Genomic DNA, 16500 nt, shown 5'->3' with positions numbered 1-16500 from the left:
TTCGTATCAGGTGGCCAAAGTATTGGAGCTTCAGCATCAGTCCCTCCAATAAATATTCAGGATTTATTTCCTTTAGGATTGATTGGTTTGATCTCCTTGCTATCCAAGGGACTCTCAAGAGTCTTCTCCAGCACCACAATTCAAAAGCATCAGTTCTTCAGCACTCCTTTCCTTTACGGTCCAACTCTCACATCCGTACATGGCTACTGAAAAAGCCAGAGCTTTGACTATATGGACCTTTGTTGGCAAAGTGATATCTCTGCTTTTTAATACACTGTCTAGGTTTGTCATAGCTTTCCTTCCAAGGAGCAAGAGCCGTTTAATTTTATGGCTGCAGTCACCATCTGCAGTGATTTTTGAGCCCAAGGAAATAAAATCTGCCATTGTTTCCACTTTTTCCCCTTCTATTTGCTATGAAGCGATTGGCATTAGATGCCATGATCTCGCTTTTCTAAAGTTGGGTTTTAAGTCAGCTTTTTTACTCTCCTCTTTTTCGCTTTCTTCTTTCACCCTCAAAAGACTTTTTAGTTCCTCTTCAATTTCTGCCATTAGAGTGGTATCATCAGCATATTGTCGTTGATATTTCTCCTGGCAATCTTGATTCCAGCTTGTGAGCCATCCAGTCCAGCATTTCCAATAATGTACTCTGCATACAAGTTAAATAAACAGGGTGACAATATACAGCCTTGTTGTATACCTTTCCCAATTTTGAACCAGTCTATCATTCCATGTCTGGCTCCAACTATTGTTTCTTGACCTGAATACAGGTTTCTCAGGAGACAGGTAAGGTGGTCTGTCTGGTATTCCCATCTCTCAAGAATTTTCCATAGTTGTTGTGATCCACACAATCAAAGGTTTTAACATAGTGAATGAAGCAGAAGTAGATGTTTTTCTGGAATTCCTTTGTTTTCAAATAGCCAATATTCCAATGAATATTGGCTATTTGATCTCTGGTTCCTCTGTCTCTTTGAAACCCAGCTTGTACATCTGAAAGATCTTGGTTCACATACTACTGAAGCCTAGGTTGAAGAATTTTAAACATGACCTTGCTAGCTTGTGAAATGATCACAATTGTATGGTAGTTGACATTCTTTGTCACTGTCCTTCTTTGGGATTGGAATGAAAACTGACCTTTTCCAGTCATATGGCCACTGTTGAGTTTTCCAAATTTGCTGACATACTGAGTGCAGCACTTTAACAGCATCATCTTTTAGTATTCTAAATAGCTGAGCTGTTAGTTATTTTTTATTATTTCTCTACTCAGAAAAATCTAACCAATACTAGGTTCTCCTCAGGGCACACCCAGTTCATCGCCTCCTCACCCCTACTCTCCCAGGAGACCTTAGGTACTGGTTCATTCAACCCTTGGAGTATTTCACTACTTCCTCTCTTTTACATAAGAAGTAAGGAAAACCTGTATAAATTTAGACTAAAAATAAAGACTATGTGATCCACAATGGAATTTTCAAAACAGATAAGGGCTTTAACACAATCTGGGCCCACAACTAATGTACTAATCCTTTAGGGCCCCAGGGAACTTCCAGGGTCTAACCCATTCAAATTCCTGACCCTCTTAAGTATCAGACCTTCATAGAAGGCCTCTCTCATGTATCTGGAAGGGAAAGAGAAACCCTTCCCACACTTTCCTGGGAAGGAAAAGGGAGTTAGTACAGACAAGTTAGAATCCCCCTGAGCAAAGTAACTGGCAATGAAAGCACAGCTGACCCTTGAACAAACATCACAGGAGTTAGGGGTGCTGATAAGCCCACCTCCAGCAGTGAATTCACGTATAACTTTTGACTCTTCCAAAATTTAACAACTAATACCCTATCACTGACCAGAAGCTTTACCAATAACATAAATAATTGATTAACACATTTTATATGTATTATATAGTATATTCTTATAATAAGATTGAGAAAAGAAAATGCTATTAAGAAAATCATAAGGAAAAGAAAATACACTTGCAGTTCAGTTCAGTTCAGTTCAGTCACTCAGTCGTGTCCGACTCTTTGCCACCCCATGAATCGCAGCACACCAGGCCTCCCTATCCATCACCAACTCCCGGAGTTCACTCAGACTCACGTCCATCGAGTCAGTGATGCCATCCAGCCATCTCATCCTCTGTCGTCCCCTTCTCTGCCTGCCCCCAATCCCCCCCAGCATCAGAGTCTTTTCCAATGGGTCAACTCTTCGCATGAGGTGGCTAAAGTACTGGAGTTTCAGCTTTAGCATCATTCCTTCCAAAGAAATCCCAGGGCTGATCTCCTTCAGAAGGGACTGGTTGGACCTCCTTGCAGTCCAAGGGACTCTCAAGAGTCTTCTCCAACACCACAGTTCAAAAGCATCACTATACTGTATTTATCAATACTGTAAATTGATATCATCTCTTTACAAGATGAATCCTCTATCTGTCAGTACCTATCAAAACACTGTCTTATACAAAACACTGTAGATGTTATACCTATTACAAACTGGTGATGTTCAGTTGCTCAGTCAAGTCCGACTCTTTGTGACCGCATGGACTGCAGCAGGCCAGGCTTTCCTGTCCTTGCTAGACATTGAAAATGAAAAGGTACTGTGAAAAAGAAATTCATATTTATTTATTAAGTATAGTAATTCTCACATTGATAATAAAGAAGCAGCAGTATGATTGCTTTGTGGTAGCTTAATCAATCCAATGTATATATGTATGTATGTTTCATAGCAGCCTAGCCTATAGGCTAATGAATGGTCATGAAATTTTTGTGGCATACAGTATTAGAAACACTGTTACTTTAAAAAAAAAAATCTAATGCGATGATAGGCTTATAGGCAGTTTCTCCAATTATGAGAGAGGGAATATACTACATGGTAATGTAATTCTTTGAAAGCAAAGTTATAAACCAGTAAGAAAACTAAAACATTACTAATTTTACATTAAATATTCTTCACCTTATGCCTATGTAAGGATAGCCTATCCGCTTCAATCCAAGTCTTGTACAAGTGTACACATTATTCTACACATATATTTTTGCATATTTACTGAAATCCATTGATAAGTAGACTCACACAATACAAACCCAGGTTGTTTAAGGGTCAACTGTTTTCCCATCAGAAAGGCCCCTCGCAGGTGCTGAGTTTCTCTGACCATAATCTTCAGGGGTCACTTCAATAACTAGAAACCTCACAGGTGAAGTTTTTTTCTGAAGATTAATTTCTGACGCTTGTACTTTAAAGTTTATAACACTTTGTCACATCTATTTGACCCTCATGAAAACCCAGTGAGGCTGAGTGGGAAATCTGTGTCCAATTCATAAATGAAGCTGTGGATTTCAGGGAAGTAACTCACCAAGGTCATACCAGCCAAAAATGAGCTTGTGGGCCTAGCACACAAGTCTTCTGACTCCTAGCCTGGTGCCCTTCCCTTCTGCAGGAATGCTTTACTTACCTTCCCCTTCTTTTTCTCTAGACCCTTTTTAAAACTGTGGTCCTAGAAAAGCTGTGATGAAGCTTGCCTGTATCTTCCTCCTATCCCTGCTTTCCTTCTTTTATTCTCTTTAGACATTTCCTGTCACCTGCAGACACCCAGGATCTTCTTTTTACACCTGAGGTGCTCAGGACCAACTATCTCTTCTGTCCTTCTCTGCAATTTTCCTGCACATTCCTGCTATGCCTCCTAGGATCGCCTAACATAGGAGTTTAAAACTACTGAAGTCAGGAAGATTAATGGAAATGAGTCAATTGGACTGAGAATAAGAAACAACGGCTAAGTCACTTCAGTCGTGTCCGACTCTGTGCAACCCCATAGATGGCAGCCCACCAGGCTCCCCCGTCCCTGGGATTCTCCAGGCAAGAACACTGGAGTGGGTTGCCATTGCCTTCTCCAATGCATGAAAGTGAAAAGCGAAAGTGAAGTTGCTCAGTCGTGTCCAACTCTTCGCAACCCCATGGACTGCAGCCCACCAGGCTCCTCCGTCCATGGGATTTTCCAGGCAAGAGTACTGGAGTGGGGTGCCATTGCCTTCTCCGAGGAAACAACTGGGGTCACACAAAAACTTGTTCATCAGTGTTCAGAGCAGAAGTATTCACAACAGCCAAAGATTGGATACAACCTAAACATCCAATAACTGATAAATGGATAAACAAAAGTGGCACATTCATACAATGGAATACTATTCAGCCATAAAATGAATCAAGTACTGATCCGTGCTCACATGGATGAAAACATTATGCTAAGTTAAAAAAGCCAGCCACAAAATGCTACACGATTAAATACCCAGTGCAGGCAAATCCATAGAGACAGAAAGCGGGTGAGTGGTTCCAGAGGCAGGAAGAGGAGGGACTGTGGAATGACAGCTAATTAATGCAAGGATTCTTTCTGGAGTGATGAAAATAATCTGGAATTAGGTAGTGCTGATAGTTGTACAACCCTGTGACTTTAGTAAAAAAAAAACCACTGAATTTCATACTTTAAAAGAGTGAATTTTATGGTATATGAGTTATATCTCAATATGAAAAAGTGGAAGTAATAAAGACAATAGTAATCTGGAGAGCCCTTGTCTCATCTGAAGAACAGCCCTATTCAGCTGCAGCTAATTGCAGTGAAAGAAAGTGGTCCCAATGTTGAAATCTTTTTCAATTTTTAAAGAGAAGTCAAAAGTCCAGAATTTTGGATAAAATCGCTTTATTTTTTAAAAGTTAGAAAATAATTCAGAAACTTTACATTCTTGGCAGCCTGTATAATCTTGGGCCACTGGCCACCATTTTATGACCTCTGCTAACCCGGGACAATTCAGCTTCCATGCCTTATCCAATCAAACAAAAGTCAATGGAAAAGCAACTAACGTTTCTCCTCTAACAAGCTCTCAGGATATCTGGTCAATGAAGAGAAGATGAGTCGCTCCTTCCTCTGTACCAGCACAACATGCTCTCTCCCCAAGGTCCAGCCCCAGACCCCCACTACGTCTGGGCCTCTCACTTCATATTTAATAAACATTTTTTCAGCACCAACTATGTGCCAGGAACTCTTCTAGGTGCTATAGAAAAAACAAATGATTAAGTCAAGGTCCTTGCTTTCAAGGAGTTCAGTCAAGGGAGGGAGACAGACATGTAAACAAATCAAGGTAATACAAGGCAGAATTAAACCAGAGCCTGATAGCAGCACAAACAGTGTACTATGAAAACACAGACAAAGTAACTATTAATTCTACCTGGAAATATCAGGGAAGGCTTTGTAGAAGAGGTGACATTTGGCTGAGCCGTGAAGTGTAAGTTCACAAGGTAGAGAAAAAAAGAGAAAGACTGCGGGGGGAGGGCAGTTAGAAAAAATAATAAACAGAAGAGAGGGAGGGAAAAGAAAGGAAGAAAGACAGAAAAGAAGAGAGGAAGGAAGAAGTTAAATAGATAATTAAATAGAGGGCATGGTTAAAAAAGAAAAGAGGGTAAAAGCTGGAAAAGTAGATCCCACCCTCCCTTGCATCCACAATGGACATTACACAACCTTCATCACACCAGACTAAGAAAAATTTACCTGTCACTCTCACAAACTGAAATATGAGTTCCATGAAAGGAAGGATCATGTCCTATTGACCTTGATGTCATTAACATCCTAGCATAACGCCTGATACGCAGTAGTAGTAATGTGCGCTCAGTCGTGTCCGACTCTTTGCCACCCTATGGACTGCAGCCCACCAGGCTCCTCTGTCCATGGGATTTTCCAGGCAAGAGTACTGGAGTGGGTTGCCATTTCCTCTGTCCATGGGACTTTCCAGGCAAGAGTACTGGAGTGGGTTGCCATTTCCTCCTCTAGGTACTCAATGAAAGTTGGCAGAATGAGTGAATTCATGAACCAATAAAGAACCAAAGAAGAGAGATTAGGCTATATATGAGGAAGGGAAAAGCAATCCATTTTGGCTGGAGGTAAGAGACACAAGAGGACTGTAGTGGAAACAGAGACTGGCAATGCAGATTAGAGGTCAAATCAGGCAATATATAAGCCCACAGGCATTTGATCTGGTTTAAGAGGCCTTTCTGGCCTCTCTGGTGGCTCAGCTGGTAAAGAATCCGCCTGCAAGGCGGGAGACCTGGCTTCGATCCCTGGGTTGGGAAGATCCCCCGGAGAAGGGAAAGGTTACTCCCTCCAGCATTGTGGCCTGGAGAATTCCATGGACCGTATGGTCCATGAGGTCGCAGAGTCGGACACAACTGAGCGAGTTGCACTCACTCACTCAGGAGGCCTTTCTAATGTTCCTCAGGTCATGTGAATAGGGCAGCTCTTTGTCTTCCCATGCATTTCACAGGCTCTGAAGAAAACATTCTGACTAATGAAGGATAAATGACTATGTAAAGGCAGGGAAACACATAGTAGCTGCTCAGTAATAGTCATTACAAAATTTACGAAAGAGTGAATTACTCCATCCCAGAGTGACATTGTTTTTCACGTAACCACAGTATGTTCCCAACTCACTTTCTATTTGTGGTCAGTTCTGACCCCCACATGTTTTTTCTTATACTCATGCCCATCCTATATTTTTACTCTTGGGTTTGGGTCTTTACAAGCACATTTTCTTATTAAGTTTCAACCCTAATTACGACAGGCTTATTTTTCCAATGCATAGGGTCATTCAGAGCTTCTTACTATTTTCCAGAAAATCAAAACCACACCAAATTTTGGACCCACAAATTTGATACACACATTCTTTATTTGTCTGGAACATCAATAAATATGCTGAACAGACTGGCTCTCAAGACCAGTCTCCACTGCGCCATCACTCAATATGTCCTACTATCGCCGTAATATCCCCATCACCCACAAATCTTCAACCCTGATGTTCAGCTTACAGATTATACTGGAGACATCTGCCTGGTCTATGGATTCTGTTCTTTTGCTATTAGAAATTAGAGTTGTCCATACGATTTGCCCATCACAAAACCATGTTGACTCTTACGTAGAGTCTCAGGGTCTCCCAGTGACTGCAAATCAATTGCTTGATAGCTCACTCTCATTCTTCCCAAAGATCAATAAGTTGGTGGTCTTTAATTACCAGGGTCATTCTGTGTTTCTCCACTTCCTATTTCAAAGATAGACACATTTGCCCTTTTCCAGTCTTTAGGGACTTTTCCAGTTCTCCATTACTCCTCAAAAATAATGACCTGTGGGTCTGTGGCCACATCTGCTTGTACCCTAAGAACCCCCTAGGGTACATGTCATCAACTTCTGCTGATGTGAATACTTCCATTTTTCCTTCGCTCATTAACTGTTTCTTTCTCTTTGGTTACCTGTTCATGTCTCAAAATTGCACCTTGACTGAACTTCCTCTAGTTAACTATCTGCGATCTGCTCTGAAGAGACAAGATGAAAAAATTCAGCCTTATCAATCACCTGATACACGTTTCTCTCTTCTTAATCATGAAGTTAACTTTTTCAAGTCTACTTTTCGCCATATATCATAAAAGTTACTTATTTGCTTTTCTATAATGCTAGTTACGTCCTCCTCCCAATTGTGGTCATTCTTAATTTGTCCCTTTTCTGCTTTTCTCACACATTCTGGTTTAAAGATAAGGCCTGATTACCACATGTGGCATACCTGTTATATGCAGAAATAGTACTGGGTACTAAAGAATCTGCAATTAAAAAAAAATCCCTGCCATTAATTTCATAATCTAGTTCAACCAAACAACATAAAAGAAGAAAACTGTAAGTTAAATACTCCTTCCTCTGTATGCCTACATTGCCTCTATTATAAACGGGCTTCAGTATATTGTAATCATTCCTTTACTTACCTGTTTTTCTTAACCTCTTTAAAAGTAGGGATTATATCAGGTTCCCCTGAAACCCCAATGTCCCCTATAGTATCTGAATAGTATGCTTGATAAGGATGTGACAAAGAAGACAATACAAAATAACATATGTTATTCTCACTATAAGAATGACGGAGTACGGAGCCATTCCCTTCTCCAGGGAATCTTCCCAGCCTAGGGACTGAACCCAGGTCTCCTGCATTGCAGGCAGGAGGGAAGCCCATGTTAGATGTTGCAAATGGTTCATCTACAGAGGAGGGGTCACTCCTTCATACGTTTCTGTTCCATACTGAATTCTATACCATTCTAAATACTTTCTTTTTTCTATTCTTTTTTGCCTTCCTAGAGGTAGCATTGATTCCCTCTTTTTTACCCCCTTTGAAAACAGGCTAAACTCTGGCATATAGGAATCCTCTTAGAATCAGTTTCCTGAGTCATCATGCCTACTTTATTTCACCATCACACTGCTCAAATGTATACAAAGTCTCACCTACTGATATAGGGGAAAGGGAGCATCTATACCACCAAATATTTATTATCTGAGTCCCTGCAGTCATGTAGAGAAAAAAGTCACAACCTTAGTAAGTTGGCACTTCTTGCTGCCCCAACTTCATTCAGTCTCTGCTGCCTATAGAATAGTGTGATGGGACAATTTGCAACGCAAGGCAAATTCAATGCAAAACTATCACAAGGTAAACTTTAAAATCTTGTAAAAGTTACAAAATTCTGTGAAGCTGATGAAGAGAAGGAGACCTAATCAAACAACATGCATAGCTACTGACAACTGAGAATCTAGCAGAGGTAGGCCAGTTAACACCTGAAGAACACACAAGGAACAAGGATCATGTAAGAGATTGACTTGAAGATCAATTTTTTATGCCCGGGGAAAAAAATATATGGAGCCTTCAAATTCTCTTGCAAAAATTATCCTGTTCATGATCACATTGTGAAAGTCAAATATTAGGAAGAGCATTCCAGCTATCATATAATTTAGTAGTGACCAATTATAACTCGTGTTAATAAGATATATTGCTATTACTTGTTTCATTTTTCAGGATAATCAGTCATATTCTCTTTTTCTCCTACTTACTATAAAACTTTGACCCTTTTCCTGACACCAATTGTCCTGAAATAATGAGGCTTTTCTATACTGCTTTATCAGTTTTTACACTTACAGTTATGCCCCAGCTAAACAATAAACCCTCCAAGGATAGAAATTATGAATTCTATTTTTCTTTAGTACCTTCTTCTACCACCACCAGCCCATTCCAAATCACAACTCACACAGCTACTTGTGGAGCAGAAATCTGAGGAAAATAAGCATGCAGAAAATATTACTGACTGCCTACCTGACTTGGAGGCTAATTCTCCTGAAGGTTAAGATGGCTGTACCAGCAATACATTGTTAACAGTCATGATGGTGATATCCAAGGTTTCTAACTAATCACCTAGCTACAGCTCCTTTAATTCATGACACGGTGTACCTAAAAAATGAAAAGAGATTATCTTTTAATGTATTTTTTGTTTTATTTTTCATCCTACAGGATATTCTCTCCTATCACAAAAGGAGTCATCAGCGTCTCTCTCCTGGATTATATCTGGGTTACCTAAAGCTTTGTAGCTCTGTGGACCAGATCAAAGTTCTTGTTACCCAGAAGCTGCCTAACGTTCTCTGTCATGTGAAGATCCGTGAAAACTATAACATTTCCAAGTAAGCTATGAGAAGTTTGGGTTTTTCTTGTGATGAAACAATGGTTGAAGGGATGGGTTTGACGTGCCAGAAGGAAACTGAAATGTGACTCCGGGTGAAGTTTTTATGATGAGACGCCTTCACGGGCCAGCACACGGGGGCAAAGGCATCGCTCGGTTTTAACATTAGGGTAAGGAAAGTGAAAGTGTTAGTCGCTCAGTCGTGTCCGACTCTTTGCGACTCCATGAACTATAGCCCGTCAGGCTCCTCTGTCCATGGAATTCTCCAGGCAAGAAGACTGGAGAGGGTTGTCACGCCCTTCTCCTGGGGAACTTCCCAACCCAGGGATCAAAGCCAGGTCTCCCACATTGCGGGCAGGTTCGTTACCTTTGAAGGCACAGCTCGATTTTAACATTAGGATAAGCAGGGCACCCATTTAAACAGGATGCTATCCTTTCACTTTCCTCTCTGCAGCCACTGACATCCAGGTTAGTGAACAGATGCCCTTTGCTTTCAACACTTCTATTTCCAAAATCTTTTCTCCATAACCTAAAAAGTCATAATTTAAAAAATCACTTGTGTGAATGGGTTCTAGTAGAGTGACTGATTTCCCCATAATCTTCAAGGACCCTCCCTACTCTCATTCTCCCCACTCCTAATCCCCTGACCTAAGGACTTCATATGTTTCCTATGCTCTATATAGATTCTCTAAGGAAGAAAAGAAGTCTAGGCCTGAGTTTCTGGAAACTGCTCTATGGTTTGGCATTACGGTGAATTGCCCTGTTAACTTTGGAAAAGTTGCCCAATCTTGGTAATCTGACCCAGCTTTACAACTAGCCCTCTAGTAGCCCTCTGAACGTCTACTAAAATGAACTGAATTGGGCTCAACATGGAAAGACTAGATAAGAAAAGAAAAAGAACTTGGAAAAGAGTTTGTCAGGCTTCCGTGACAGTTGAGATCATCCTAGTTGCACCTACAAGTTTGCTTAACCAAAGGAGACTCTAACTTGGTCATTTAAAATCTGGTCCCTAAAGTGCAAAGGACTTATTAACTGTAGTGTCTCACAATATATACTAAATATGCCTTGGTGACAGTGAAGGCAATGAGGATGACGCATGAGGTCTTTAGAGCACTCACCAGCTGCCATATTCTCTTCTTTCCCTTATCACACACACCTAGACTTTAAGCCTGCCATCTGGTGGCCACTTGTACAATCAGCAGTAGTTATCTCCGGCCTTCCCAAGAGGCTCATCTGTGGGTGGATTCTGCAACGGTTACTTTCATCCATTTTCTAGATTTGCGTCTTAAAGGTTTAGATTCTATCTTTTAGTGGTTGTACCAACTAATTGCCATTTGCCAAGGTTCCAAGTTTCATTTCTACAAAAGATTCCAGTAGTCTTCATTGTGACAGTTCCATCTCCCTCATCCTTAAAGGCTAAACTGATTAGTTAGTGGTAGATGTCTAATGGTATTCCTCCTGGTAATTTATTTTCTAATTTGATTACAGCTACTATTTCAGCAATGTGGTCCTTTAGATTTTGTGCATACTTATGCTAGTCAGAACCCCTCATTTAGTTCTCTATCAGTGATGGATGAAAAGATAGAGTTCCCAAGCAGGTTCTCAAAGATTTCAGTTATTTGTGAAGCCAACAGTATGCCCAGATTGAAGCGGGATTTAATTTTCCTTTTTTTTCCCTCTTATTGAGACAAAGGGTATATTTTTCCATAGTCTTTTCCAGTGTGGGAATTGAAATGAAACTGATATCATGAAAAGAGAAACTTTTCTAAGAGGGGAGCTGGTTAAAAGAGAGTATATTTTGATGCAAAGCTTCTGTCACAATCAATTTCATTTTCTGGCTCATAGCTTGGAGCCCGGTGACTATAACCCATCAGGGAGAGTCCTCAGAGGATTTTCACGAGGGTGGGAAACACGTGAGCACCTCCTCTCTTTCCATCCCAGAACAACAGGGCTTTCCTTTCCTCCCTAGCCTGCTCCCGAGAGCACATTGCTTCTCCTTGCCATCAGGAGCAAATGGGCCAAATGAATCTGTTTAGAGACTTGTGCTAAAACACCTTACAGAAACAGGGCTGCCCAAGAGGTATTTCCCTTGATCTGTTCAAGATCCTTTTGAAGAGCAGCTTTTGGGGGACAAATCAGATGTGCTTTCCTCCCACCTTCCTTCTTTCCCCTTCCTTTCTGCAGAACGTTTGGAAAAGCTCATTAGGAAGGATGGTAGAGCATGCAGAATAAAGACGCAGATGACTGGTTTGAAAAGAGGACAGAATCAGTGATGTGTGTCCCCTGGTTCCTTTTATCGGAATTGTCTGGTGTTCCTGTTTGTGATTCTCCTCAGGCTTTTGGAAAGGGAAAGAAACCAAAATAGTGCCCACGATTACAACAGGCCAGGGTTGAAATGTGCCGTGTGGTTCCTTGCCTGAGTTGGACCAGAGTCCTGAGGTTACCCAACTGCTGAATTAACCAGCAGATGCCCCTGTGGTAAAACGTAGGGTCTTAGAGCTTACAGGGGGTCTTCAGGGAAAGAAAAATCATTTCAAAATATTTCAAAGCTCCCATCTCAAAAACTGATTCATTACAAATCAGACCTGCTGTTCTGAGGTATATGTGGTTTGATAGGTGAAATAAACTTGAAAAGAGCTCATTTTAAGCTCTATTTGGGTGGCAAAAAGTTCAAATTTCATGAACGGCATCAAGTTTTAACCACCAAAAATTGGTTATTCAGGTTCTGGACATATACACTAAAAATGTTCTGAGCTGTGTTCTGAACTTTTGTTGTATTTCTAATTTTAACTTGACTCAACATACAGAGAGGAGTGGGAATGGGTCCAAAAGCTTTCTGGCTCTGAATCTATGGAAAGTGTGGATCATGCTTCTGACGGCCCCATGCAATTGTTCTTCTACGAGCTCCAGATGGCAGTGAAAGCTCTCCTTAAGCAGATCAATATACCTCTACATCAGGTACTAGTCTTTACCATTATTTTTATCTTCTTTTTATGACTCATGGAAACTGCATTACGGTGTAAAACTCAAGAGGTGAAAAATTACACGTATATACATTTTGTTCATCGATTTGCATGTCGCTTCGCACATACACGCACATTTTCAGTCTGATGCCTACACACGGACAATGAGTACACTTCTGTACCTTTACTCTAGCTCTTCCATGTTGACGTCTTCCAAAGTTCCCAGACCCGTCTTTATTGGGGTCTGGTCAAACAAGGGAACATTGGCTAACCCACCCTGAAAGACATCAACTCTTAGCTTCAGGAGAGCATGAAGCAAGGGAAGTAAATAAATAAGTGCATAGTTAGATTTGCAAATGATTTCCTTAAGAACAGAAGATTACTGGTAATATAAACCTAGAGCAGTGGCCAAGGTTGTTCCATGCTATCTTTCCACAAACAGAAAATTTGCTGTCAAACGTATTGTCTTGTCTAAGTCCAAATGTGCAAATCTCACCTCCACTAATAAGCAACTTTTAAAAAAGAAACTGTTGGCTTAGAAGACAAGAGTAAAAGTTTACTAGGTTTTGTCTAGTGAGTTAATATCATATAGCATTAGATTTTCTTCTTTTTGATCTGCATTTACCATCTCTCTCCACTCAATACACACACATACTATTTCTATACATACAAGTAAAATAAGCCAAGTTTAGCCTGCAAACAGGGACACTGTAACAGGAGTGACTGGCTCTGTTTAAACAACAGAGAGACAACCTGAATTGGCCTCTGACCCAAGGAGACAAGAGGATAGATTCAAGACTCCAAGAGTGTTCTTCCATTAGGGTACTACTCTGATTACAAGTCAATGTTGCAAAGCTAGTCCAAAACAGCTAACGTTGAAAGAGAATAAATTGCATAAGATGCTATAAAGACACTAGGGGAGTTAACTGGATTATTCCAGGGGTGGCCATATACTCAGGAGGAGGGAAAAAAATGCCAGCTCAACTTCTGACAGTAGATACCATTAAAGGGTTTCTTGGGCTTAGCAGGTCTGAAGCAGCTCATATTTCATTGGTGACTCTTGGGCTACGCATACATTGGGAGCAGGCTGCCCAACTGCCTAAGAGTACATACAACATTTTTTTTTTTTTGGTACTTGTAAAATTTTCTCAGTCCTTGGCCAGAAACGACATTTTCCCCCCTTAACCAACTTAAATTGAAACTAGTGGATTTTTAATTCAATCCATTTTTGTTGCTTCATGTAATTATATTCATCATTTTGAAAAGCCCACAGAACGCAATCATTTTCTGCTTTTATAAGAAGCATAAATGTTGTTTTCAGAGTTTATGTGGAACATTACTGCCTTAAATCTTGATTTTATATAGCATTATTAAATGGACTGAACCCTAATATTTATGTTGTATAAAAATTCCAAGCTTAAAGTCATGTAATTTTGTTAGATGTTTTATGCCAGTTTGGTGTTGTTTATGTAAGTGCCATGTTGTAACTCTCCTATTTTTCCTCCGCGCGTGTCCCTCTGCAGGCAAGGAACTTCCGCCTCTACACACAGGAGGTGTTGGAAATGGGTCACAATGTGTCCTTTCTTCTCCTGCTCCCTGCCTCAGACGACGTCTGTACAGCCCCAGGACAGAATAATCCTTACACCCCACACTCAGGGTTTCTTAACCTCCCTCTTCAGATGTTTGAACTTGGTATAGTAGCTTGTTTCACCTAGAAATATTAACCCAGCCTCCTTATAATAAAATCACAAAGTTATATCTGTTCCCTCTTGTCCCAGTGGAGAGTCAATAAATCACATGATGGCTTTGGCAACAACCCTTCCTAGAACTGTGTACAAGTCTGGGAGAAAGCAGAGCTCCAAGACTATGTGCCTGAGCAATAATTACTGAAACTCAGCTAAGGCCCAATGGAGAGGAGGGACTTCTAAACAGAAAGTTCAGTTATCAGGCTGCAGTTCTTGCCTCCCCCTTGCTTTCCTAAAGCATAAATATAAGAACTGATGTTTTCATGAAAAGCGCTGCCCCTTCTCTTTCTTTTTTTCCTCTCTCCCCGTCTTCCTGCCCCCTCTTTACTCCAACTGGGAAAAAAACTGAAATTAAAATGTAAAGTGTGTATCAATTTAAAGCAGAAAAGGTCTGTAACTTTAAGTAGTGCTAACTTATTAAATAGACTCTAAATTTCTAACAGACCATTTGAGAAATTGACAGGGTCTCCCAGGATGCAATATTCTGATTATAATGTGGGATTCTCAATGGTAGAAGATCTCATCCTGACTTTCAAAAATGGGTAGCCTGGGCCCCAGGTTCTCTATTTTTACAGAGACCCCTGCTGCCCACTGAAAATGTGAATAGGGAGGCTTTGTCTCCTCCCTATGCTTCATCTTGTAACAGGCCAATAAGAGGCAATTAACAAGAGTTCCGTCAGTTCAAATGGACTGTAGGATTTGTGGGAGTGGGAGTGAATGGGTGGGTGAAATAGAAGGCAGTCTCTCTTTGGATTGCTCCCCAGCTACCAGATTTAGAAAGAGACAAGGCAACTGCCTGATGTTTCATTTTGAGACCTGGGCATCTGAATTTGAATTGATCTCTTGAGGATAAATGGATGAAGTCTCCCAGTTTCCCTTGCTCCAAGGAGTTTACATGCTCAAAAGCTGATGAACAGCAATTGTTATTTTCCAGAGGAGGGAGAGTTATTAAGAGAAGCCTGAATCAGACTTGCAGACTGAGACTCGAGGGTACTGGGTCCTCTACTGTGTGGTACTGGCAATCATTTAGCTTTCTTGTACCTTTTCTGTGCCACCTGACTGATAATATTGGCCGTAACACTCCCAAGATGCCTGAATGTGAATGCAACCATTTAATGAGTTCCCCATACAGTGAACATTTTTAGTCTATGATATAATTGCACTGCTATTACAAAACATGGTTTGAGTCAAAGAATTTCAATTCAGGCCCACACATACACGTCAGGTGTCTACTGTGGAGATTAAGAGATGAGTTAAGACAACGACTCTGCCCTCAAGGGGCTTTTTCGTACAGTGGTAGGAGTAAAATAAAGATACAAATTAAATTTTAAAATACATATAATGTGCTTAAATCTTAAGTATTAAGTGATTCTGAAAAAAAGAAAGGAAAGCACGTTTTCTTAAAAAAGGTATCAGAAAGCCACCTTGGAGAGAGGGTATTTGTTGTAGGTGTTAAAGAATGGACTGGATGCTAAGAACAAGGTTAATGAAGTCTCTCTTTCAAAGGGAGCAGAATGAGCAAAGACATAATAGAAGATCTCAAAAAAATCAGAAAAAGAGCACGTGGTCCAGTTTAGCTAGATCTGGGAAAGGACCGGAGGCAACAGTAACCATAAACCTGTGAGGACAAGCTCTGTAGCTGTATCGGGCAGTATTTTACGAATCAGGCTGAGGAATATACTTCAGATGAACTGAAAGCAGGATTGGGGAGATAATTCAGAGGCTGTAATAATATTGTGATGTCACAGTAGAAACAAACTCAAAGGAAACAAGTGTAAATGTGAGAAGCACGGGAAGCAACCGACAAGACTGGGCAGCTGTTTGAATGAGGACAGTCAGCGCTCAGAGACATCTAAGTACCCCCCTGGTTTTCAGTTTCAAAGACCGTGAGGATACTGCTACCATGACCAGACATAATGAAATCAGAAAAGAAAATGCTTTGGGGAAGAATATGATGCTCTTAGCTCGGAATATCTTGAGCTCAGTATTGAGCTCTGACTATTCTTAGCTCAATATTCTTGAGCAAGAATCCACCTGCCAATGCAGGAGATGGAGTTTTGATCTCTGGGTTGGGAAGGTTTCCCCTGGAGTAGGAAATGGAAATGTATTTCAGTATTCTTGCCTGGAGAGTTCAGTGGGCAGAGGAGCCTGGCGGCCTATAGTTCCTGGGGTCCCAAAGAGTCAGACGTGACTGAGCATGCACACATCCTGAGTCTGCAGGTGTTAATTCAACATCCAAGCAGATGTATACAACTGGCAGCGGAAATGCAGGAGACGAAGTTGGTTACTAAACACAGGAA

General features: G+C 40.8%; 1 protein-coding gene across 1 annotated transcript in view; it reads left to right on the top strand.

The window, feature by feature from the left end:
* LOC120866504 (ankyrin repeat and fibronectin type-III domain-containing protein 1) overlaps nucleotides 1-16177 on the top strand; it is a 33822-nt gene extending 17645 nt beyond the window's left edge. Inside the window, exons 4-6 of the mRNA XM_040244287.1 lie at nucleotides 9327-9493; nucleotides 12300-12450; nucleotides 13979-16177. Of these exons, the coding sequence (XP_040100221.1) occupies nucleotides 9327-9493; nucleotides 12300-12450; nucleotides 13979-14170 (510 nt within the window). The 3' untranslated portion in view covers nucleotides 14171-16177. The remainder of the gene's footprint in view (nucleotides 1-9326; nucleotides 9494-12299; nucleotides 12451-13978) is intronic.
* The last annotated feature ends 323 nt before the right edge of the window (nucleotides 16178-16500 follow it).

The sequence above is a fragment of the Oryx dammah genome, unplaced genomic scaffold, assembly GCF_014754425.2.
Source record: "Oryx dammah isolate SB20612 unplaced genomic scaffold, SCBI_Odam_1.1 HiC_scaffold_8, whole genome shotgun sequence".
NCBI classification, from domain to species: Eukaryota; Metazoa; Chordata; class Mammalia; order Artiodactyla; family Bovidae; genus Oryx; species Oryx dammah.
This window is presented reverse-complemented; position numbering and strand designations above follow the sequence as displayed.